This window comes from Cebus imitator, unplaced genomic scaffold (genome assembly GCF_001604975.1).
Source record: "Cebus imitator isolate Cc_AM_T3 unplaced genomic scaffold, Cebus_imitator-1.0 Scaffold175, whole genome shotgun sequence".
In the NCBI taxonomy this organism is placed as follows: Eukaryota; Metazoa; Chordata; class Mammalia; order Primates; family Cebidae; genus Cebus; species Cebus imitator.
In genome coordinates, this window is record NW_016107490.1 from 3924058 (window position 1) to 3950821 (window position 26764).

The 26764-nt window shown below is 37.9% G+C and overlaps 1 protein-coding gene across 4 annotated transcripts in view; it reads right to left on the bottom strand.

Moving 5' to 3' along the window:
* The window catches only part of USP34 (ubiquitin specific peptidase 34), a 286775-nt gene that overhangs the window by 53180 nt on the left and 206831 nt on the right, over window positions 1-26764 (bottom strand). For all 4 annotated transcript variants that reach the window (XM_017545012.2, XM_017545015.2, XM_017545014.2 and 1 more), the window contains exons 44-53: window positions 25312-25377; window positions 22365-22511; window positions 22214-22270; window positions 22042-22119; window positions 21565-21659; window positions 14186-14358; window positions 11122-11275; window positions 9993-10071; window positions 6751-6804; window positions 6551-6646 (exon numbers count right to left, since the gene is read on the bottom strand). In XM_017545012.2, coding sequence (XP_017400501.1) covers window positions 6551-6646; window positions 6751-6804; window positions 9993-10071; window positions 11122-11275; window positions 14186-14358; window positions 21565-21659; window positions 22042-22119; window positions 22214-22270; window positions 22365-22511; window positions 25312-25377 — 999 coding nt within the window. The remainder of the gene's footprint in view (window positions 1-6550; window positions 6647-6750; window positions 6805-9992; window positions 10072-11121; window positions 11276-14185; window positions 14359-21564; window positions 21660-22041; window positions 22120-22213; window positions 22271-22364; window positions 22512-25311; window positions 25378-26764) is intronic.

Genomic DNA, 26764 nt, shown 5'->3' on the forward strand with positions numbered 1-26764 from the left:
GTCTCACTCTGTCTTCTGGGCTGGAGTACAGTAGCATGATCACAGCTCACTGCTGCCTTGACCTCCTTGGCTTCAGGTGATCCTCCCACCTCAGCCTCCTGAGTAGCTGGGACCACAGGTGCATGACTCCATGGCCAGCTAATATTTTTGCATTTTTTTTTGTAGAGATGGGGTTTTTGCCATGTTGCCCAGGCTGGTCTTGAATTCCTGGGGTCAAATAAGTCACCTACCTCCCAAAGTGCTGAAATTATAGGTGTAAGCCACCCTGCCCAGCCACCCTAGCTATTTTCTTTTTCTTTTTTGAGACAGGGTTTCACTCTTGTTGCCCCGGCTAGAGTGCAATGGCATAGTCTCGGCTCACTGCAACCTCTGCCTCCGGGTTTAAGTGATTCTCTAGTTTCAGCCTCCCAAGTAGCTGGAATTACAGGTATCCACCACCATACCAAGCTAATTTTTGTGTTTTAATAGAGACAGAATTTCACCATGTTGGCCAGGCTAGTCTCGAACTCCTGGCTGCAAGTGATCCACCCGCCTCGGCCTCCCAAAGTGCTGGGATTACAAGTGTGAGCCACTGCACCCAGCCTTACCCTAGCTATTTTCTAAATAACTGTCCATCCTCACCTATGGCTACGTTTCCTTGAACTTCCATTACAGCTATCCAGGTCATCTTCTGGCTCTAACACAAGCCAACAAATTCTTTCCTTCCTAGGGAATTTGTACATAATGTTTTCTTTGCCTGGCCCAGAGCACTCTTCACATAATTACCTCTTCTCCAACTTTCAAGTTTCAGTTTAAGGTTAACTTCCTGAAGCATTTCTTGACCCTTTTCTAGCAATCCCTATCAACTACCATTTCTGAGAACTCCCACCTGTATTATCTGTAAGAGTCATTATAATTTATAATTAGTTTGCTTATTTAATCTCTTTTATGCTTCTAAAATGTTTTATTTATCTTTTTGGAAAGTCTGTTAACAACTATGCTTTAAATGTACAAATCTAAAGAACCACATTCTGGTTTATATCTAAAACCATATTAATGTTCATGTACACAGTATTTAAGTATATAAATTAAGTATATTAATTTTAAGAAAACATGTAGGCACACTCATTTAAAAATAGTAAGCTGAAATAATTATAGAAAAAATTGTTGGCTTAGGTCTACAATGAGGAAGTTTCTAATGTACAGGCATATCTCATTTTATTGTGCTTCACTTTACTGTACTTAAGAGATACTGTATTTTTAAACAAATTGAAGGACTGTGGCAACCCTGCAATCAAATAGGTCTATTGGCACCATTTTTTCTAATAGCATATGCTCACTTTGTGTCTATCACATTTTGGTAAAAATATTTCAAACATTTTTACTTTTATTTTTTAAAGACGGGGTTTCACCATGTTGGTCAGGCTGGTCTTGAATTCCCGACCTCAGGTGATCCGCCCACCTTGGTCTCCAAAGTGCTTGGATTACAGGCGTGAGCCACCACGCCCAGCCTCATTTTCGTCATTATTATATTCTATGTATTATACTATATAATTACGGTGATCTATAATCAGTGTGATTTTTGATGTTACTATTGTGATTGTTTCTGGGTACTACGAACTACACTCATACAGGACAGCAAACTTGACACACACATGTATGTTCTGACTGCTCCACTAACTAGCTGTTCAGTTTCTCCCTCTCCTCAGGCCTCCATATTCCCTAATGCTGGAATTAGGCCAATTAAAAACCCTACTAGCCTCTCTACCTAGTAAAAGGAGGAGTCACACATCTTTCACTTTAAATCAAATGCCAGGAATGATTAAGCTTCCTCACATTAAATGAGTAAATTGAAATGGGCCTAAAACTAGGCCTCCTATACCAGTTAAACAAGTTGTGAATACAAAGGAAGAAGTCTTGAAGGAGATAAAAGTGCTACCCCAATGAACAGAAGAATGGTAAGAACATTCTTACTGCTTATGTGGAGAAAGTTTTAGTGGTCTCGATGAAAGATCAAATCAGTCATAATATTCCCTTAAGCCAAAGCCTAAACCAGAGCAAGATCCTAACTCTCTTCAATTCTATGAAGGCTGCGAGGTGAGGAAGCTACAGACAGAAAGTATGAATTGAGCAGAGGTTGGTTCATGAGGGTTAAGAAAAGAAGCCACCTCCGTAACATTAAAGTGCAAGGTGAAGCAGTAAGTGCTAACATGGAAACTGCAGCAAGTTATCCAGAAGATCTAGCTGAGATCACTGATGAAGGTGGCTACACTAAACAACAGATTTTCAACATAGACAAAACTTTCCAGTTGAAAGCTTTTTCCAGCTTTCAACTGGAAAAAGATGTTATCTAAGACTTTCACAGCTAGAGGGAAGTCAGTGCCTGCCTTCAAGGCTTCAAAGGACAGGCTAACTCTGCTGGTAGGAGCTAATGTAGCTGGTGACTTTAAATTAAAGGCAATGCTCACTTACCATTCTCAAAATCTTAGGGTCCTTAAGATTTATGCTAAGTCTACTGTGCTTGTGTTCTACAAATGAACAAAATAACTTACCTGTTTACAGCATCGTTTACTGAATATTTTAAGCTCACTGTGGAGACCTACTGCTCAGAAGAAAATATTCCTTTCACAGTATTACTGCTACACTTCTCAAAAGACATACAAGCTCTTCCTTCAAGTCCAAGCCCAATTAAAGAAAAGAATAAAAAATAAATAAAAATAAAAAATAAAAAGACAAGCAGTCAACAAGCATATGCAAAAATGCTCAATATCACTAAGCATTAAGGAAATGCAAATCAAAACCACAATGAGATATCATCTCACACCAGTGAGAATGGCAATTCTTAAAAATTCAGAAAGACAGATGCTGGTAAGATTGCAGAGAAAAGGGAATGCTTACACACTGCTGGTGAAAATGTAAATTAGTCACTGCAGAAAGCAGTCTGGCGATCTCTCAAAGAAGTTAAAATAGAACGACCATTTGACCCAGCGATCCCATTATTGGTTACATACCAAAAGGAATAGAAATTGTTCTACCATAAAGACACATGCTCATATATGTTCACTGCAGCACTATTCATAATAGCAAGGACATGGAATCAACTTAGATGCCCATCAATAGTGGATTGTATAAAGAAAATGAGGTACATATACACCACGGAATACTATGCAGATATAAAAAAAAATGAGGTCACAGCCTTTGCAGCAACAAAGATGGAGCTGGAGGCCATTATCCTAAGCAAATTAACATAGGAACAGAGAACAAAATATCACATGTGAGAACCAACACCCTCTCACCTATAACTGGGAACTAAACATTGACTACACATGAACACAAGGGAACAACAGACACTGAGACCTATTTAAGGGTGGCAGGTGGGGGGGGGAGTGAGAACTGAAAAACTACCTATTCAGAATTATGCTGATTACCTGGGTGACAAAATTATTTGTATACCAAACCCACGCAATTCACCCATGTAACAAACCTACACACATACCCCACCCCTTAAACCTAATATAACTTGCAGGGTGGGGCGGGGGGAACAAAAATAGACCTGAGTGAACATGTTCCAGAGCTTATTTGGATGGGGAAAAAATCATGTCCATCTTCAATAAAGTATCCCTCCAAAAAACAAACAAGCAAAAGATATGGTTGCTCACTGACAATGAACGTAGTCACCCAAGATCTGGAACAAGGATGTACAGTTTTCATGACTGTTAACATAACATCCATTCTGTAGCCCATGGATCAAGGAGTAATTTCAACTTTTTTTTTTTTTTTTGAGACGGAGTTTCACTCTTGTTACCGAGGCTGGAGTGCAATGGCGCGATCTCGGCTCACCGCAACCTCCGCCTCCTGGGTTCAGGCAATTCTCCTGCCTCAGCCTCCTGAGTAGATGAGATTACAGGCAAGCACCAACATGCCCGGCTGATTTTTTGTATTTTTTAGTAGAGACGGGGTTTCACCATGTTGACCAGGATGGTCTTGATCTCTTGACCTCGTGATCCACCCGCCTCGGCCTCCCAAAGTGCTGGGATTACAGGTGTGAGCCACCGCACCCGGCAATTTCAACTTTTAAGTCTGATTACTGAATAGTTTCATCAGGCTATAGTTATAATGCTACCTCTGATGGGCCTGGACAAAATAAGGCGAAAACCTGCAAGGATTCAGTATTCTAGATGCCATTAAGATTCGTGATTCATCAAAGGTGGTCAAAGTATCAACATTATCGGGACTTTGAAAGAAGCTGATTCCAATCTACATGGCTGACTTTTAGGGGTTCAAGACTTAAGTAGAGGAAGTAACTGCAGATATGGCACAAACAGTAAGATAACAAGAGGCAGGAATAAAGCCTATAGTGAACGAATTACTGCAATCTCATGATCAAATCTGAATAAATGAGGAGGTGCTTCTTATAGATAAGTAGAGACAATGGTTTCTTGAGAAACCACTTTTGAGATGGAATACCAAAAAAAAGAACTCCATTCTTGAGATGGAATCTACTCCAGGTGAAGATGTTGTGAACCTTGTTGAAATGATAAGGAAGGATTTAGAATCAATTCAGTTGATAAAGTAGTGGTAGAAAAGAAAAAAACAAAACACAAACAAACATAAAGCAGTGGTAGAGTTTGAGAGGACTGACTCCAATTTTGAAAGCTGTATTACGGGTAAAATGCTACCAAGTACCATCACATGGTACAGAGAAATCTTTTCATGAAATGAAGATTCGATTGTGTGGCAAACTTCAGTTTTCTTATTTTAAGAAATTGATACAGCCACCCTAACTTTCAGCAACCACCACCCTAACCTAGTTAGCAGCCATCAACATGGAGGCAAGACCCTCCACCAAAAAAGATTATGACTCCCTGAAGACTCAGTTGATTGTTACCATTTTTCAGCAATAAACTATTTCTACATTAAGGTACATATACTTTTTAGACATACCGTTGTTACATACTTTTTGCATATTTCATAAACTAGAGTATAAACGTAACTTGCATATGCACTGGGAAACTAAAAAATTTGTGACTTGCTTTACTGCGACATTTGCTTTACTGTGGTGGTCTGGAACTGAACCTACAGTATCTCCAAGATATGCCTGTAGTTCAGTCTTTTTCTTCTCATGGAAAAGCAAAGGTTTGGGATTCCCTTCTGTCACAATATAAATCATTGGCTTTCAAATAATGTTTGGAGCATTCTGGGGTCCCTGTGAGCTTTTAAGGAGTTCTGTAAGGGCATAACAATTTTCTCAGTAAATAAACAAAATACATCATCACTGTAAAGGTTTTATTTAAAATTTCATGTTACTTCACAAGTGGGCTGATTGTCATTAAATATTGTTGGGTACTTATATAAAGCAAGGTCTAGATTTGTCTGATTATCTTGAGGGCAAAAAACTTTGCACAAAAGAATGATTAAAATCAATTTAATTGTGGTTTTGATGATGGTTGAGTCACATCTTTTAGAAATAGGTAAGTTCAGTAGCTTCAAATCTAATGAAGCCATTTATAATCAATACCATCTAATTCAGCTGGTAAATCCAATTCAAGGAATTGAAAAAAGGCAATATTCCTGGCGGTTTACAATTAACACAGATGCAGTCAAGATACTAGTTAAAAACATTTGGGAACAGTGTCCAGTTTTAAGTCTTGATCCCAGTATCACACAAAAAAATTTCTTTTCCAGATAGCAAAGCTGAACTGTCTAGATGGATGCATACAATTTAATCAGGCGTGCATTTCTGTAGAAGATTTACCTCTTTGTGCTTTTGGCTGACTGTATTTCTAACACTGACGTAACACACACTGATTTACATACTCAATGTACTACTACTACTCACATTATGAAATCAAAAAAAGCCTCATAACTACAAATGAACACGTTTTCATTCCTTAATATGTAAAATACTTTTTTTTTTTTTTGGAGATGGAGTTTTGCTCTGTTGCCCAAACTGGAATGCAGTGGTGTGACCTCAGCTCACTGTAACCTCCACCTCCCGGGTTCAAGCGATTCTCTCGCCTCAGCTTACCGAGTAGCTGAGATTACAGGTGTCTGCCACCACGCCCAGCTAATTTTTGTATTTTTAGTAGAGCCAGGGTTTTGCCATGTTGGCCAGGCTGGTCAACTCCTGACCTCAGGCCTCAGACTCCCCAAGTGCTGGAATTACAGGCCAGAGCCACTGTGGCTGTAAAATACATTTAAATGCATTTCAATTACAACGCATGCTTGAGGGCATGTGTCTGTATCATGAAGCACAACAGAAGAAACACTCACAAACCCATCATCCAATCTAAGAAGCAAAACATTACTAACCACGCAAATTATGAAGTCATTCTGATTCCTTCAACCTTTTTGCCAACTCTCTTTTAGTGATATTTTCTACTCCATTTAATCTCATTCATTTTCATTTACCTGTCTTACATCAGTATTACCAAGACTATTTGTAAGCACTCTTCAGATCCACTCTGAATTACAGATCTTAACCTGTATAGCCTGTTCTTACACTACAGTATTCCTTGTATAAACACTTAACATGCTTTTTAAATGCTGCTCAAGTGAAATTAACTTATACCTCTAGTAACTCTGACGAAACATCAAATTTGTATTCTCTGCCATTTTCTTCCTCCGGTTCCATGCGTTTGTAAAACAGCATATATGCACTGTGTGTCTTTAAGAGGCAAGAAAAAATATATTTTCATTTGACAAAGTATTTTTCGAAAAGTAGACAATGAAGAAAAAACAATATAAAACTATATATGAAGAAATGGTTACCTTTTCAAAAGAGAAATCCATAAATTTATCTGTAACAGAATCATAGGTCTTGGTCTGTTTAAAAATACAAAAGTTTTACTTCTTTGAAAAAATGGATATACTCAGCTATGTTTATATATAAATTATTTCATAAACAGCTATTTTATACTTAACAGTAACTTTGTAAATAGTTTTCAAACAACACTGTATTCATAAAAATCCTACGTACTTCATGATTTGGCCAATAAATACAAATATCATCTTTTTGTAGTTTTTATTAGTTTTGTTATTATTTATTTATTATTTTTTGAGACAGAGTTTCACTCTTGTTGCCCAGGCTGAAGTGCAATGGCACTATCTTGGCTCACCGCACCCTCAGCCTCCCGGGCTCAAGCCATTCTCTTGCCTCATCCTCCTGCGAGGCTGGGATTACAGGCAAGAACCACCAGACCTGGCTCATTTGTATTTTTAGTAGAGATGGGGTTTCTCCATGTTGGTCAGGCTGGTCTTGAACTCCCGACATCAGGTGATCAGCCCGCCTTGGCCTCCCCAAGTGCTGGGATTACAGGTGTGAGCCACTGCACTCAGCTATATATTTTTAGATAGAGAACACTATAAAGTTAGGACTGAGAAAATTTTACTGTAACAAAAGAAAACAAACAAAGACAGTGAGGCAAGCAAATAGTTGGCCTTGTCCTAATTTTGGTAAATGTGATAAATAAGTGGAAATACAAACTGAATTTAAACAGTTCATTCTCAGCAACATTATAAATTAGAAAAGCATATTAAAATATTTCATTGCATCTATCTCCACCAATCCTTCACATGTACCTCCATCAATCCTTCACAAACATAATTTTGAGCATCAAAGTTGTAAGTCAACTTTGTGCAGATGAAATGGATTTGTCAGAACACACTTTAAGCAATGCAACTGATGGGAGACAGCAAAAGTGGTATAAGAAAAAGTTAAGAGTCAACCAAAGATAACACGTACAAAAATGATGCAAACGAAAGAAAGGGGAACATGAAGTAATGAGAAGCAATCAGTAAACATCTAGAACTTGAATAAGAAAGAAAGATCATAGGACAAAAGGAGGCCGAATAAAGGATCACAGAGAGGTAACTGGACATGTGAAATATGACAAGAATTTAGTGGTCGGGCTTCTGAGAACTTAAAGGCTGTTTCCTATTGAGTAAAGAGATGAGGATTCTACTGGTAATTCTGGAGAACTTCAGGTGTGTTGTGACAGAAAAAATGTAAAAAGCCAAGGGAAGTAGGCAAGCAGAATTACCAGCAATGAAATCAGAGGAGACAGAGGCAGACACTTTAAAACACAAAGATTCAAAATATTTTTTAAAGATACTTTACCATAAAATATATAAAAGAAAAAAAGGGGGCACCTGCAATTTGAAAAACTACATTTTCGGAGAAGAGCCTTGCAGAGTTTCTTTTCTTCTTCCTTTAATCTTTTTAAAAAGCAAACATTCAGTGGGGTGTGGTGGCTCATGCCTGTAATCCCAGCACTTTGGGAGGCTGAGGCAGGCGCATTATGAGGTTAGGAGATCGAGACCATCCTGGCCAACATGGTGAAACCTCATCTCTACTAAAAACACAAAAATTAGCTGGGCATGGTGGTGCATGCCTGTAATCCCAGCTACCTGGGAAGCAGAGGCAGGAGAATCGCTTGAACCAGGGAGTTGGAGGTTGTAGTGAGCCAACATCGCGTCACTGTACTCCAGCCTGGAGACAGAGCAAGATTCCATCTCAAAAATAAATAAATAAAAGGAAACATTCTAGGAATAACATCTACAGATGCAACTGGTTTAGTGGTGGCTTCAGTAGCAGCTAAATATTTACTTCCCTATTCTACCCATTTCCAAATTGTTAGCAAGTGTTACTTTTCTTTTTCCATTCAGCAGAATAGACAAGAGCACAAAGAAGCCCTTCATTAAAATCTAGAATGTATACCATTTCTCAACTTTTGGCTAAGACAAACTATAAAATCCAGAATATAAATGGCTAATTCATAACAAATACGGTTATTAAGTCAAAAAACAACTTTATTTGGGATAATCTGTGAAAATGGAAATGATTAATATTTGACTTGTGAGAATCAGGAGAATATTTTAAAACACTTCTCAGTAAATTGATAATAGGATAAACTGCATATAGAGAAGGGAAATTATTACAGTAATACTCCAACCTAAATGTCTTTTAAAATGTTTATTGTTGCCCAGGCACTGTGGCTCACACCTGTATGTAATCTTAGGACTTTGGGAGGCTGAGGTGGGTGGATCACTTGCATTTAGGAGTTCAAGAGCAGATGGCCAACATGGTAAAACCCTGTCCCTACTAAAAATACAAAAATTGGCTGAGAGTGGTGGCAGGCACCTGTGATCCCAGCTACTCTCACGGCTGAGGCTCAAGGATAGCTGGAACCTAGGAGGTGAAGGTTGCAGTAAGTCGAGATAGCGCCACTGTATTTTTGGTAGAGATGAGGTTTCACCACGTTGACCAGGATGGTCTCAATCTCCTGACTTCGTAATGCACCTGCCTCGGCCTCCCAAAGTGCTGGGATTACCAGTGTGAGCCACCGCGCCCAGCTGAATTTTCCAGTCTGAGCGAAAGAGAAAGACTCCGTCTCGGGGTGGAAAAAAAAAAAGGCTACTGTCAATTATGTCACAGAGAAGATATCCTTTTGCTCTCTAATAATGAGTGTTAACCAGGTTGATGGTGTTATAAAAAGCACTGAAAGAACAATCCTTTAAAACTTAGCTCTTAGCTCAAGCCAACTTTCTTGCCAAACATTTTTCTAATTTCTTTTTCACTTATTGTGAATCAGGCAGTAAGCTAAGAGACACTCAGCCTTTTGAGCCGCAGCAAACTAAGAGCCTCTCCCTGGTCAAAGATTTTTCAGATACAGTCAGTAAAGAGTAATTTATTTTGCTCTAATCCCACAGAATTCAGTGAGTAAACTATTTACACAATCCTTATTCTCATGGCATTGTAATTCAACTCCTATACTAACTACTAAGTTTTTTATTTGTCTTACCTTCTTAATCAGGCTGTTGTGAAAAGCAGAAACAGCATTTTAAAAATATTTCTGTGAACATACCAAACTTCCAATAAATAGCAGTTGAATAAATTTTTTATTTAATCACAGCAATTAAAAGAAAGTTAAGCAACTGTGCTATTGGATTTTATGTTATGACAAAGCAGTTGGAAAGACACAAACCATTTACAATTTCTGAATAAAACTTACCGTCATCTCTCCACCAAAACATTCAGATGCAAGTTGAGCAGAATCAAAAGGTTTTACCTCAGCATCATTAAAAAGATACCTAAAATAGAGCATACAGTATTAATCCAGTATGCATATACTGAATGTTATGTCTACTATTTTTTGAATAACAAATGTTACAAGTGTCAAATTATTACTTCATGAGGTAAATTCTAAGTTCTTATTTTTATAATTCTTATCTACTAGAAATCGGAAATATAATTTTATAATACTCATAACCACCTTACAATCAGATAGATTCATTTATAACCTAGGATTAACAAAAGAATTCATAAAAGAAATAAAGTTTGCTTAAATATAACATGTAAAGCTACTAGGAAAAACTAAGAGACGTGAGAACTTTCAAAGACAGATACCATTTCAAAATTTATGATCAAAATGATTCAAAATATATTTAAGGAAACATTCAAATGGATTAAAAAAAAGTAAAAGGCACCATGGACATGATGGGTGAAGGACTGAAAAATAACTGAAACTATTCTGTTAACTGAAAATCAATTAACAACTGTACATTTTCTTCAAAGCAATATCCCCAGCACTTAGAACAGTGCCTAGCACACATATAGTACATACAGGCCAGACCCTTTCTAATAATATCTGAAGACCAAAAAACAGGTACTGGGGACTGCTCCAATGACTTCAAACCAGTAACTTGATAAAAGGATAAAAAGTAAGTGTGGGTAGTCCTGCCAGTAGGAGGTGAAATAGGCAGAGTATTCAGGTAGACTCCTAATGGCACATATAAGGCTACCCTGCAGAAGATATTCAATAAACAGCTCTTAAATGAATGGAGAAGGTAAGAGTTGAAATGTTGCCAATAAATCTCTTAAAGTTGTCTGTAAAACTCTGTGTGTTCATTTTTCTGAGGAAAGAATTCAAATTCTCAAGAAGTAAAACATCCATATGTTTAAGAATTGATTTATACTGTCTGTTGAGAGTTAACTTCATTTAAAAATTTTGTCTGCCTCTTTTCCAGCTTTTGTAGAAAGTTTTTAGAAAACTAAGCACTGAAAACATATCAGAAAACTACCATAAATTTTTACCTTAAAGAAAAAATTTTAAAATATTCAAAGAAGTATTTAAAACTCACCATTTATTGTTTTTATAAGCATGGGGATTGACTATATCTCTGATAAAGCTGTAATAGTGTCCACCATCTGCTGTTCCTGTGTGAACAGTCACTCCTATCAAGTCATATTCATAGCTCTCTGTGTCTTTTGAATGATCATTGTCTTCTTTAAAACCTGAAATGATTTACATAAAATGGAAATATTTTCAATACTTCACAGCAGTTACTTAGAAACACTTGTTATAATAAACTTTATTAACTACAATTAATAATATTTTGTTAGTCATTTTAATACAATAAAAGTAATTTTCACAATGTCACAAGTTACTCACAATCACTTTTTATAATAAGCTTTATTTACAGAAATAGGGGCACAAATACTTTATGATAAATAGGTACAAAACAACTATTTACTAGTCATTCACCATCCTTAGCCTACTACCCTAAAGGACATATTATACGAACCACTAGAAAAACAACCATGTGTTAGTGCATAATTGTAGATAACTTCAATATAAAGTATAAAACAATTTCAATATAAAGTATAAATATACAATATTTTTGTTTAATATGACTAGTCTTTTGAAATAGGTAATACAAAATGCTCCATTTTATTTAATCTTTATTAGGAGCAGGCAAACTAAGACCTAAAAAAAAAATTAGAATACTTCTTTTAGTCTCATATTAAGTGGTTTAAACATGGTTTGAGCAGTTGGCCAAAAAAGGGAAAATGAGGCACTTACTGGCAGCTTCCAAATATACATCAGTTAATAAAAAACAATATGTAGTAGGAGACTTGTGTAGACAGGAACAAAATAAAGAAAAAGGCACATTTTTCCTATTCCCAAAGATTTAAAATCTAAAGGTAATAAAAGATACTGAGGAAAAAAAATTATAGAATGCTCTAATAAGTTTGAAGAAGATATATGATTTATGATCTGTATTCCCACTACCACATAGAAAGGAAAAAGAATATGGAATAAGGAAATGATAAGATTTAGTTGACTTGAGGGTACAGTCTGAACTGGAACATGAAGAGATAATTAGGTCAGTAAGAGAAGATATGGCTCAAGGCATCAAAGCAGTGGCTGAGGAGTAGGCATTGCTTCCGTAGGCAGTGCCAGGATCTGAATGCATCACCTGTGGCCTAACAAATTCCTTTATCTCGTCATAAATTCTGCTACCTTCACAAGTGGAAACATCACAAGAAATATAATGAAGCACAGCTGTGAGAAGGTTTTACTATACTTTTCCAGAAAAAAAAAATTTATTTTTCCAATAGATGTTGTCTTGCTTTACCACCCAGGCTGAAATGCACTGGCATGATCATAGCTTACTGCGGCCTTGGACTCCTGGGCTCAAGTGATCCTCCCACCTAAGAGTCCCAGTAGATGCAACTACAGGCATGTGTCACTACCTGCCTAATCTTTCAAATGGTTTGATAGTAGGTCTAAAAAGTAGGATGTATATACAATGCCCACTTCTTAACTTCGCCTGTCATCTCTACTGGGCCATGTCCTACAACTTGTTTTTATTTTTATTTTTTTGAGACAGTCTTGCTTTGTTGCCCAGGCTGGAGTGCAGTGGTGCAAATCAGCTCACTGCACCCTCCTCCTCCCAGGTTCAAGTGGTTCTCTTGTCTTGGCCTCCTGAGTAGCTGGGATTACAGCATGAGTTACCACACCCAGATAATTTTTTTTCTATTTTTAGTAGAATTGGGGTTTCACCATGTTGGCCAGGCTAGTCTTGAACTCCTGACCTTAGGTGATCTGCCCACTTCAGCCTTCCAAAGTGCTAGGATTACAGGTGTGAGCCATTGCACCCGGCCTTCTACAAGGTATAAATATACTCAAAGCCTAACCTTACTAATTCCCTCTCTTAACTCTTTATTTTTTTTATTTTTATTTTTTTTTGAGACGGAGTTTCGCTCTTGTTACCCAGGCTGGAGTGCAATGGCGCAATCTCGGCTCACCGCAACCTCCGCCTCCTGGGTTCAGGCAATTCTCCTGCCTCAGCCTCCTGAGTAGCTGGGATTACAGGCACGCACCACCATGCCCAGCTAATTTTTTGTATTTTTAGTAGAGACGGGGTTTCACCATGTTGACCAGGATGGCCTCGATCTCTTGACCTTGTGATCCACCCGCCTCGGCCTCCCAAAGTGCTGGGATTACAGGCTTGAGCCACCGCGCCCGGCTTAACTCTTTATTTCTTTACAGCTACAGTTACCATCCTCTCTCCTCTCTTCAAGGAAAGAGTACGTCTCCTGAAAAAATGGTGTGCATTCATTGTTTACACCTCTCATATCCCACTGAATGAGGGTAAAACATTTATTGGATACTCATTAAGTGCTAGGCACTGAGTTAAAGATTATAACACAGTTCTCTTTCCTGAAACTTAGCATACAGCATAACTGGCTTCTCCAAACCTTTAAAATTTTAATCAGATCTCTTTATACAAATACATTGCCAGAACCTTAGTTTAAGCAAAACAGAACTTCCTCCTAAAGAAGGATAAAAAAGCAAAAGGCTGGGCACATTGGCTCATGCCTGTAATCCCAGCTCTTGGGGAGGCCGAGGCGGGTGGATCACCTGAGGTCAGGAGTTCATAATGAGCCTGGCCAATGCGGCAAAACCCTGTCTCTTAAACATACAAAAATTAGGTGGCCGTGGTGGTGTGTAAGGTCTCAGCTTCTTGGGAGGCTTAGGCATGAGAATTACTTAAACCCAGGAGATGGAATGAACCAAGATCATGCCACTGTACTCCAGCATGGGACACAGAATCTTGTCTAAGGGTGGGGAGAGCGGGAAAAAGAACATAAAAAGACTTACCCCCACAAGATTTAAGCTCCACAAGAGCAACAACCGTGCTTATCTTGTTCACCACTGTGTCACTAGCAAATAGAAGTGTGCCTAGGAACACAGTCCTAGTAGGTACTAAATATTTACTGGTTAACTGACTGAATGCATGATAGTGTCTTAACCTTCAATTTAGTTTTGTTAACTGCGTAGTTGATGACACCTTTATGACTACCCTGTTACGGAGACTGACAATAATCACAGACAAGAGAAAGAAATGGAAAAATCACCTTCTTTCCTCTCACTCTTTCCCATAAGAAAATCTTCGGTATAGGGTGTCATGTCCAAACGTAATGGGAAGGAAAAGTGTGTATTCACTTTTTCTTTCATCATCGTGACCATATTAAACGTATACCTCATAGTATTGAAACTCAAAATGCGAGGCAGTTTCTTAAAACATGCCCTGAGAGACAAGAAAAAAAATAATAAAGATTATTTTTCACAAATACTTTAGATTTCTGTTATGCAATATCTATTTCAATTTTCAACTCCGAGTTAAGAAGTATGGTAGTCCCCTTATCTTCAGGGGATACCTTCTGAGTCTCCCAGTGTCTGCCTGAAATTGAGGACAGCACTGAACTCCACACACACCATGGCTTCTCTTAAACAGACATACCTATGATAAAGTTCAATTTCTGAGTTATGCACAGCAAGAGATTAACAAGTATTAATAAAATAGAACAATTATAAGAATATACTGTTCACAATTTCATAGATTTTAGCAACCTCATTGTATGATTTTTCTTTTCATATTGAGAACTTTAAGGCATTTTACAGTGTCTCTTTGGTATAGCCCAACTGTTATGATCAATACTCTTGCACTTTGGTAAAAATAAAGGTTTCCTGAATACAAGCAGTGCAATATTGCAAAGGTAACCAAAGGAGCTACTAAGTGACTAATGGACAAGTAGTAGATACACCATGGACATGCTGGACAAAGAGGTGGGAACTGTGCCAGATTTCATCTATGCTACTCAGTCCAGTGTGCAATTTAAAACTTAAGAATTATTTCTGAAATTTTCATAAAATGCTTATCTGCAGGTAACTGAAACTGCAGAAAACAAAACCACAGATAAGGGAGAGTAGAGTATTCTAAATCACATTCTTTTTAAAACTATATAGTCAGTCCCAGAGCATAGGCAGCGGCACTCCTGCTCCCCCTTTTCTCACCTCCCACCACTAATGGACAGACCAATGCCTGGCAGCCACCCTCTAGCACCATGTCACAGAACAGAGCCCCTAACATGCAGGAGGAGAGCTTGCAGGGTTCCTGGGTAGAATTACACTTTAACAGTAACAGGAATGGGAGCAGTGTTCCAGCCTCAGTTTCTATTTCTACCAGTGACATCGAAAAAGTACTGCTGGATGCCCAGCATGAGTATGGACAGAGTACCTCCAAGAGTTCTCACTGTGACAGGATACTGACAGCTTCTGAAACAGACACCCAAAGTGTTGGAGAGAAAACAGCTCTCATGCTTCTGAAACAGATAGCCACAGCACTGGAGAGAAAAACAGCACTTTGGGAGGCTAAGGTGGACAGACTGCTTGAGGCAAGGAGTTCAAGACCATCCTGGCCAACATCACACCACCACGTTTCTACTTATAAAAATCAGCCAGGTATGGTACACGCATGCCTGTAATCCCAACTATTTGGGAGACTGAAGCTGCAGTGAGTTGAGATCACACCACTGCACTCCAGCCTGGATGACACGGCGAGACTCTGTCTCAAGGGGGAAAAAAAAGAAAGAAAAGAAAAAAGAAAAACAGGCTGGGCACGGTGGCTCAGGCCTGTAATCCTAGCACTTTGGGAGGCTAAAGCGGGTGGATCGCCTGAGATCAGGAGTTCGAGACCAGCCTGACCAACAGTGGAATCCCGTCTCTACTAAAAATACAAAAAATTAGCTGGGTGTGGTGGCCGGTGCCTGTAATCCCAGCTACTTGGGAGGCTAAGGCAGGAGAACTGCTTGAACCCAGGAGGCGGAGGTTGTGGTGACCCAAGATTGCGCCATTGCACTCCAGCCTGGACAACAAGAGGGAGACTCCGTTTAAAAGAAAAAAAAAAGAAAAAAGAAAAACAGCTCTCAGTCTGAGGAAGGTTATATTGAAAGAAGGAAAGAAGTTGAAAGCGTTTTAAAAATAAAAACTCAGATTGGACATAGGATTGGTTAACCAGAAAATATTCCCCCCAAGGAGTTCTTCCCCTAAGGGCTTGCTGTGCATTAACACATACAATTTTTACAACCTATAAGGAAGGTACTCTCTCCTATTTACAGATTAAACCACCAAAATGCACGACCACTCTCAGCAAGAGAACACAAGCATCATGAAGAAAGGGGGCATATTCTTTGCAAAATTTCTGAAAGTTTTTCTTCCATCTCTGCTGCTCTCTCATTTACTGACTGGAGATGTATATCGGAAGGTGCCTAACAACCTCCACCAGCACCTTTTGATGAGGAACTGGAATCTGGCTGTTCATTAGTGGGATTGTATTCGAACTTCCATGTAGCTAACTGAAGAGCTGTTATCATCCTTGTATGGCTGCATCACTTGTGTTTATTTGTTCTGTAACTGCTGCATTCCTAATTTAGTAAAATCAAAGAACAGACCCTAAAATCAGACTGATCTATAATTATACTATGGGATCAATTAATAGGCAAGTCAGACTGATGAATATCTACTGTAAAAATTTGGTAGTAAATTTTCACTGGAGAGTAGATACGAGTATAAATAATTTTAATATACTAATCATGATGTATGTAGTATTTTAAAGATTATCTGTAATCTTAATTAGGTTAAAAAACTTTATATTTCAAAAGAATGAGTAATACTGATATTAAAATCACTACTTTAAGGGGTTTGTCCAAAATAAATATTGTGGCCTTATACCACACTATTATAGAAAATATTATTTAAACGAATGCAGGTTGTCTACTAAAGATTACACATAACTATGCTAATTTTTCTTAGTAAATAGAAGCCAAGATATAACCACAAACTAAGCTGTACTGTTTATATACTAAACTATTCCTGCTTTCGGAGAATAAGGACTTCAGTCTCTGATCATTAGGTAATCACTTTGGATGTCAGTCAGCTAGCTGTTCGGTATCTTTTTACTGTTGATCACTCTGCATTTGTGAATTTATTCCTATTCTTTGTCCTCAACTTTAGTGTGCTCCTAAATAAATATCAAGTTTATTCTAAGCAAATCTATGTCTACTTTAAAAAATTGCAAATGAAAAAATCTTTGCCAAATCCTTCAGATTACTGTATTTACATATGGTTTAAAATCAAATGTCATAAAAACTTCTTGATGAAACCAGGACTCTTCCCCATTTGGATGTTTTTTTCTTTCTACAAGATCCTGTTAGAAAGGCTGCTTGTTTGATATAGTGTATATATATATATATATATATATATACACATATATATGCAACTGTGCATTTGTTTCATCTTTCTGTACTTAAATCGGTTGTTAAATCTAACATTTTAATTTGTTAAAAAAAAAATCAAACACACACAACTTTTTTCATTCTGAAAAGCCTTTTATAAAGTCAAGATATGAAAAATAAAATGTTACGGTAGCTTGTGGTAAATATGATGAAGATGCAAAAGGGTGCTATGGAAGCATAAACAGGAGTCTCATCCATACTCCAGAGCCAAGGAGTTCTTTGGTTCGGAGTTTTCTTTTCTTCCCTAAATAACAGGAATCAAAATACTTCTTTTTGTGAACCAGAATTGTGAAGTCTGGTTGTAATCCCTTACTAGATGAATGACGTAGGGTGAAAACATGCATTTTGTCAATGGATCAAAGAGATGAACAGATCCGGAAAGATGAAGACAGGACAGTGCAGCAAAGCATTCTCAACTAAGATGATTTGGGACTCAGTAGCATATCAGTAAAATTGGTATTATGGTGGTTGATAAATTACTCAGGTAGAATGTACAGATTGAGAAAACCAAAGGTTTGAAGACAGAGCAGAATATGATGATCCTGTTGAGGATAAGAAGCACTCTGTTCACTTCCTCAACTGGCCCACTTCTGCTGAATACTTACTATGTTAGTACAGATATATTAAAGTATGTTAAGAGCACAAATGACTGAATACCTGGGAGAGATGTGACAGGTATTTCAGGAAAACAGCAGAATCTTATCAGACAAAAGAAGGGGGTTATAAGAATGACAAATTTATTCAATACATTCATTCCAATTAGAAAGATTCTCCAAAGAATTTGACTCAGACCCTTGACTATCTTTTAGTTACTCATTTATTATATTCTTCTACAGCAGTTAACTTTTTTTTTTCTTTTGCACGACAGAGTCTTGCTCTGTCACCCAGGCTGGAGTGCAGTGGTGTGATCTTGGCTCACTGCAACCTCCGCCTCCTGGGTTAAAGCAATTCTCCTACCTCAGCCTCCCAAGTAGCTGGGATTACAGGTGCGTGCCACCTCACCTAGCTAACTTTTATTATTTTTTAGTAGAGACGGAGTTTCACCATGTTAGTCAGCTTGGTCTCGAACTCCTGACCTGGTGATCCGCCCACCTCAGCCTCCCAAAGTGCTAGGATTACAGGCATGAGCTACCGCGCTCAGCCTGCCAGTAGTTAACTTTTGACTGACTCCATTTTATGTATGTCCCTAATTCTTACCCTAACCCAACTCTTCACGTAAGAGTGGCTTCTTCGTGTAACTGCCTGCACAGCTATGCTTTAATCTGACTGTGTCCACGTAACGATTTGTCCGACTACTACACTTTTTGAGATTAGAAAAATGAATACCATCCCTTTCAAATAAATAATGACATAGAAAAACCTCCTCTTAAGCAATTTTAGTGTCTTATTTGTATGATAGCTTTTTATTTTCTGCCTTCAAACATGCTCAGATCTCCTTCATCTAGAAAAATCCTTTGTTTGAGCCCCAAGACCCTTTCTGTCTACTATCTTCCTTGCTGTTTTATTGCCAAACTGTTGTTATTGTTGTTGTTGTTTTTGGAGACAGTCTTACTCTACTGCCTAGGCTGGAATACACTGGCACAATCTTGACTCACTGCAAGCTCTGCCTCCCAGGTTCAAGTGATTCTCCTGCCTCAGCCTCCCAAGTAACTGGGACTACAGGCTTGAGCTACCATGCTTGGCTAATTTTTGTATTTGTAGTAGAAGCAGGGTTTCACCATGTTGGCCAGGCTAGTCTCAAACTCCTGACCTCAGGCAATCCACCCACCTCAGCTTCCCAAAGTGCTGGGATTATAGGCATGAGTCACCATGCACGACCTGTTGCCAAACTTTTAAAATGAATGATTTATGCTTGATTCCATGTGTCCTGACAATGCTGTTTCTATTCCTATAACCTGACAAAACCCATCACTAAACTACCTTCTAGAAAAATCCAATGCTTTTATTCAGCTGTCATTTTCTTTCATCTCTGTGAATTAAGTTAATTGATTATCTTCTTGAGATTCTCTTCCCACTGTTTGGGTTACCATTTTATCCTAATTTTCTTTCTTTCCTTGCCTCTCTTCTGTCACTTTGTCCTCTGTACTTCCAGGTTGGCTTAGCTCTTAGTCTTTTTCAACAACTACATTATTTCTCAGGCAGATATTCTGATAGTTTCAATCAATTACACAGATAATCCTAAAATGTAGAGGGCAGTAATTTGATGCCATCATGTTACCAACCTTATTTTCTACTACTGTTGCCTGTGAATATGCTACTTAAAAATGCAGGCTGGCCTACTCCTAGATTTTTTGCACATTCAAGGAGGGCATTTCTATTTTGCTCCATTTGTTTCTAGTAACTAATTGCATAAGATGCTTTCCAATCCAATTTCTATTTGTCTTTCAACGTAAAATTAAAATGTTTACTCAACTACTCTGTCCTAAACCTGCAATTTTATGGCTGTTAAGAGCCTTCTGGCCAGGTGCAGTGGCTTCGTGCCTGTAATCCCAGCACTTCTGGAGGCTAAGGTGGGTGGATTGTTTGAGCCCAGGAGTTCAAGACCAGCCTGGGCAACATGTGACTCCTGAAAGAAAAATAAAGAAAATAGATTGTATAATGTTTGGCATGCATTAGTACAAGTATAGCAATTTTTTTTTGAGACAGGTTTTCATTTTATTGCTGAGGCTGGAGTGCAATGGCACAATCATGGCTCACTGCAGGCTACCTCCCGGGCTCAAATGATCCTCCTGACTCAGCGTCCTGAGCAGCTAAGACTACAAGTACATGCCACCACATCTGGCTAAGTTTTATAATTTTTTGTAGCAACCGTGTTTCCTTATGTTGCCCTCAAACTCCTGGGCTCAAGACCTGCCTTAAACTCCCAAAGTGCTGGGATTACAGATGGGAGCCACTACATGTGTCTATAAGGCAACTTTTATTTGAAGTCAACTAAATTGTTATTTTCCAACAAATTCTACTAAAACCGAAAGCTGAGGAAGAATATTTTTGATCAATGTACCAAAATATACACATCCAAAAATACTACTATCATACTGAAAGGGAAAGAAGAACCAGCTTGATATTATAGTATAAACACTTATTTAACACTCTAACTCAACAGTTACTCCCAAATCTACCTCTATTCCAGATCTCTCTTGCCAAGCTCCAATCATAATAGCCAACTGCCTGCAGGATCTTTCTACCTGGATGCCCCAATGAGAACTCAAATTCAACTGGATTATCTCCCTGAAATTTGCCTATTTGTATCTTAGGAATCAGCATTGGGAAAGTTTCTTTATTCTGTGACTCCATGTCTTCACATGTAAAATGGGGATAATAAAAGTATCTACTGCAAAGGAATGTTGTGAGAATTAATTGGATTCCAGTTATCAGAATAGTGCTCAATAAAAAATACTTTGGAAAAGCTAGCTAGTACAAAAGTTCCTAGTTAGCTACTACAGAAAATCCCCAAAGTAATTCTTAAGTGGTGTGGTATTCTGAGTATCATGATAAAATCTTGGACCATCTTACTTAGGGTGTGAATCATCCCTTTGTCCAGCATATGTGTGCTACAGACATTACCCACCTGTTGGTCACTTAGCAGCTCTCTTATTACATAGGCTGTCATGGTATTGCAATGTTTGTGTTCAAGTAACCCTTCTTTGACTTAATAACGGCCCTAAAGGGCAAGAATACTTTGCATTTTATACTTTATTATAGGTATGTTATGTACAGCAAAGGGCAGTATATATAGGGTTCAGTACAATCTGAGGTTTAAGACATCTACTGTGGAGTCTTGCAACATTTCCCTTGAGGATAAGGGGGTCCACTGTATTACCTAAGAAAATGCCACTAAAGCTAGACATTTGAGACTCAATACAGATAATGATGAAAATGATTAATGTCATTGTCATCCATGTTTCTGCTCCCAAAAATCTACAGTTTCAAGTTGAGTGACTGCATTTTCAAACAGCTCAAGTATATGTCAAAATAAATTGTAATTCACTGAATAACTACATGAAAAGCTGCTCCATGAGACTGAGCTCCATGCAGCTGATTTTACCTTAATCATATAATTTTCATAAAAGTTTAATCTTAAGTCCTTAGTTTGTCTTTCACTTCTATGATGAAATGATAAAAGAAAGAAAATGATAAAAATCACATTTGAAAAAGCATACCTTTTTTCGGCTCGTACTTTCTTCCCACACTGAGAACAAGTATACATGTTATCACCTTCCAAAGTGTCTTTAATAGTAACTTCATCAAGAGATTCCTGTGTATAAAACCGTATTTAAAAGTTTCACATTATTGTTTACAACATGGAAACATACAAAAGGTGGCAATTTTGGCAGAATGCTCAGCAAAAAAACCATTTTTGTAAGTGAATCCTTAAATTTTAGCAGAAAACTATTTTCCTCATGTTAAGATATTCTATGAATCTTAGTAACTTTTTCAAAGGGTTAATTAAAAATTTAAATTTTGATGGGGCAAAAAAAAAAAGCTTTATGATTGATCCTTCTTATTTAAATGGTACAATAAAAAGAAAATACATAAAAACATGAAAAAAGTTTAAAAATCTTAAGATGACAAACATAAACCTGCTACACAAATAGTTAAAAGCATAAAGTAAAAAAATTATGTGCATTATTACTCACATAAATGTTCTTCATATCAGCCACTTGGCACCTCACAGTATAAAACTCTTCAGCAGTTTGACTAACATGTTCACAATCCTAACCAATTGATATTAAAAATTAGTAAAATTATAATATAAACAAAAATATATTAAGCTCTCCAAAAAGCAAAGTATTATACCAGGATACTTACCAAGGATACAACATTGTTTGTAATTACACCTCCAAATAAACTTTTGACGGTATTTTTCTTTAATATAAAACAAACAAAAAACATGAAACTAATTAAAACAAGATGAATTTGTTCAAATTTCAAATAAACTTTTCAGTATTCTGATACTAACCAGTTCTGGAGACATTTCTTCAATTTTGGTAATCAGATCAGTAAAAAACTCCGTCATATCTTTCTGTTCCCCAGTATTCAGAGGCTGCTTATCCATAGTGTATGTTTTACAAAAAGGTCTAGGATTGTATGCTTTGCATTCACTCTCCTGCAAAGAAAAAGAGAGGGGAAGATTCTAAGTGTTAGATAAAAAGAGAATAACAGGTCCTTCAATGAACACGTAACAGAAATAAAGAACAGGTAGTAAATCTACAAAGTTAGTTTTAAAATGCTCTCTTCTAAATCTGTTTAATTTTCATGGCATTTTTAGTTTAATGGTCTTGGTGCTAGAAGATTCTTAAATTACCTAGGTCAAGGAATTTCTAGGAAGAAATCTGAGACTCAAATGACTCAAAGCTGGGCACGGTGGCTCACACTTGTAATCCCAGCACTTTGGGAGGCTAAGGCAGGTACATCATGAAGTCAGGAGATGGAGACCATCCTGGCCAAAACGGTGAAACTCCTTCTCTATTAAAAATACAAAAATTAGCTATGCGTGGTGGCACGTGCCTGTAATCTCAGCTACTCAGGAGGCTGAGGCAGGAGAATCGCTAAAACCAGGGAGTCAGAGGTTGCAGTGAGCTGAGATTGTGCCACTACACTCCAGCCTGGCGACAGAGCGAGACTCTGTCTCAAAAACAAAAACAAGCCAGGCATGGTGGCTCACGCCTGTAATCCCAGCACTTTGGGAGGCTGAGGTGGGTGGATCACCTGAGGTCAGGAGTTCGAGACCAGCCTGACCAATATGGTGAAACACTACCTTTAAAACAAAACAAAACAAAACAAAAAAACACACAAAAACAAAAAAAACACAACTTGTATCTATATTGCAAAGCATAAAATACAAAACCTTTACAAGCTGAATAAACTTTCCCAGAAACTGAACTTTGTTTCAACAGCTTTTCAAATAGTAATTTAAGCCAGTATTTTTCTATTTGTCAATTCAAATGGCATGTTCCAGCTCTATTAAAAGGAGATGAAAAACCAGGTGTGGTGGCTCATTCCTGTAATCCCAGCACTTTGGGAGGGTGGGGAAAGTGGACTGCTTGAGCCCAGGAGTTCAACACCAGCTTGGGCAACATAGTGAGATCCTGTCTGTACAAAAAATAAAAGCCAGGCATGGTGGTACACGCCAGTGGTTCCAGGCAGTGGGGCGTGGTCAAGGTTGCCACGAGATGAGATGGCACCACTGAACTCTGGCCTGGGTGACAGAGTGAGACCCTGTCTCAAGAAATAAAAATAGTGAAAAATACAGAAAGAAGTATGACACAATCCCTGTCCTCAAGATTTAACAGGTGAGAAAAGTAACATATCCATGAGGTAGAAACAACAGAGAGGCATGGTGACTTGGAATGCTCTGGTTAACCTGTGGAACAGACAGTCTCTTACAGAGGTAAAAACCAAGCTGACTCTTGAAAAATGAATATCAGAAGAAAATGGAGAAGAGTGACACAGGCATAAACAGTGGCACAAATAAACCCAAAGCAATGAAGCAGCAGGGCAATGGACTCCAAATGGAGAGGGGTAAGATAGGAGGTTGAAGGGCAGTGGCAAAAAACACAGAAGGTGTATGCCATGGTGATGAACTCGAGTACCATTCTGTTCATAATTAAGATTCACTCAAGAGTTTTAAGCAGAGGAATAACACTGTAAGGTTTACTATCTTCTTTTCTTTTTTTTTTTCCAAGACAAAGTTTCACTCTGTCGCCCAAGCTAGAGTGCAGTGGTGCAATCTCGGCTCTCTGCAACCTCTGCCTCCTGGGTTCAAGTGATTCTCCTGCCTCAGCCTCCCGAGTAGCTGGGACTACAAGCATGTGCCACCATACCCGGCTCATATTTGTATTTTTAGTAGAGACAGGGTTTCACCATGTTGGCGAGGCTGGTCTTGAACTCCTGAACTTGTGATCTGCCTGCGTCGGCCTCCCAAAGTGTTGGGGTTACAAGTGTGAGTCACTGCACCCGGCTGATTTACTATCTCTTTTTAAAAGATTGATCACTTTTATAGTCTTAGGGATTATAATTAAGAGATATAAAGAAAAATCAGCTAGCATAAAAGGGGGTGACTTTGTAACAGGAAAAGGATCAGACACAACAGATTCTTCAAAGGACAAATTAACAGAATGTAGACAACTGAGATGTCGTAATGACTTCTAAGTTATTACGACAAATAACAGAGACAACTGACATAGGGCGAGGCGCGGTGGCACACACCTGTATTCCCAACATGTTCGGAGGCCAAGGCGGGCAGATCACTTGAGGTCAGGAGTTCGGGACCAGCCTGGCCAACATGGTGAAACCCTGTCTCTACTAAAAACAGAAAATTTAGCCGGGCGTGGTGGTGTGTAACTGTAGTCCCAGCTACTCAGGAGGCTGAGGCAGAAGAATCAGTTGAACCTGGGAGGTGGAGGTTGCAGTGAGCTGAGATCATGCCACTGCACTCCAGCCTGGGTGACAGAGCAAGACTGTCTCAAAAAAAGAAAATGACCACGGTACATAGTCATGACAAAGCCTGTTCAAACTAACTCCATTTAACGTTTTAGCTTTTTTTATAGGGTATACCTAATTTGTTTCCCTCTATGTTTTTTCTTTATTTTTTTTTGAGACAGAGTCTCACTCTGTCACCTAGACTTGAGTGCAATAGTAAGATCTCAGCTTGCTGCAACATCTGCCTCCTGGGCTCAAGCAGTTCTCCCTTCTCAGCCACCCAAGTAGCTAAGACTACAGACATGTACCACCGTGTCTGGCTAATTTTTAAAATATTTTCAGTAGAGATAGGATTTCACCATGTTGCCCAGGCTGGTCTCGAACTCTTGAACTCAAGCCATCAACCCACTTTGGCCTCCCAAAATGCTAGAATTACAGGCGTGAGCCATAGTGCCTGGCCTCGTCTCCGTGATTCTTAAACATACCATTAAATATGTAAACATTTTCTGAAGCTCCAGAAGAGTCGTCTTGTGCTTCATATCCTCTGAATACTGGAAATCAGAGAAAACACCATTAAAACACATTGATGGAAGTATATTAGGCATTCTAGCACAGAAAGTCTTGCAATATACACTGTATCTGTTTTCATTCTTTTGCCTATATAAAGGAGAAACACTGACACATTCAATTCTTTCTTTAGCAATTATAGCATTAAAAATTGTAATACTTTTTTGTTATATAAATACAGCCATCACTATTACATAAGGAAACTGAAGAGAGATTTTTAAACATCACTTTCTAGGTTAACCCTTATTTAGTACAATGCTGATGATTTCTAAGAATGCAAGAATGAAAAACACTTCAAGTGCAATCAAAGTTGTCTACCACAAGCAAGCCTACACATTAAAAAATATTTTAAATATTAACAAATGACATCTCATCATCATTCATTTGTATTTTTACTTTTTCTGGAACAGTATATTCTTCACACTGAAGAGAAATACCAGCCAGGATCTTTGAAAACTGTCTAAATATTCAACTATTAATAACTCAAATTCAGGAATCTGACTAGGCTCACTCACAAGAAACTTAGTATTGAACACCAAGCCTTATAGTAGATTCATATTCATGCAAGGCATTTATTAGACAAATTCTACCTAATTCAAGCATTAAATCTAGAAAGTAGATATTATCCTCATTACAAATTACCTCTCATTACTTTGAAAGTCTTGTGGAATAATAAGTGTTCACATCCCAAGAGTACACATTAGTTATTTTTGCAAGCTTTATGGAAGTAAGACTGCAAGTAATATGGCTCTGCTGTTTAGTAGCTTATAATCAAATTAAGGTCAAGGTATGTACTAAAACAGAAATGTGTTCAGCATATAATTACTATAAAATTATATTAAATGCAACAGGAATTGAATAAAGGGAATTTTAAAAATTGGCAAAATAACTACAGTGTACTCCTGTTACGTGAGAGGCCTAGTATTTCATACCATGAAAAAAGTCACAAAAAATGACATTCTCCAATGTATCAAAGTATTGATTCAGAACACAAAGAAAGTCAGGAATAAAAACCTGGATTTATATTTTTATTATTAAAGAATAAAGTATTGGTTGGCTAAAGAAAAAAGCTGCCTAAATTTGTTAAAGTCAAGCAACAAGGGAGTTTCAATGTGCAATTTAAAAATACATACATAGCCTGCATCTATATGTATTTACTACTTAAAAAAAAAATGTGTTCACACCCATTAGGGTGACTATTATTAAAACACAAAATGGCAAGTATTAGCAAGGATGTTGAGAAATTAAAACCCTTGTGCATGTAAAATGGTGTTAAGCCCTGTGGAAAACGTATGGCTATTCTTCAAAAAAAATTAAACACAGAATTCCCGTAAGATACAACAATTCCACTTCTGGGTATTTACCCAAAAG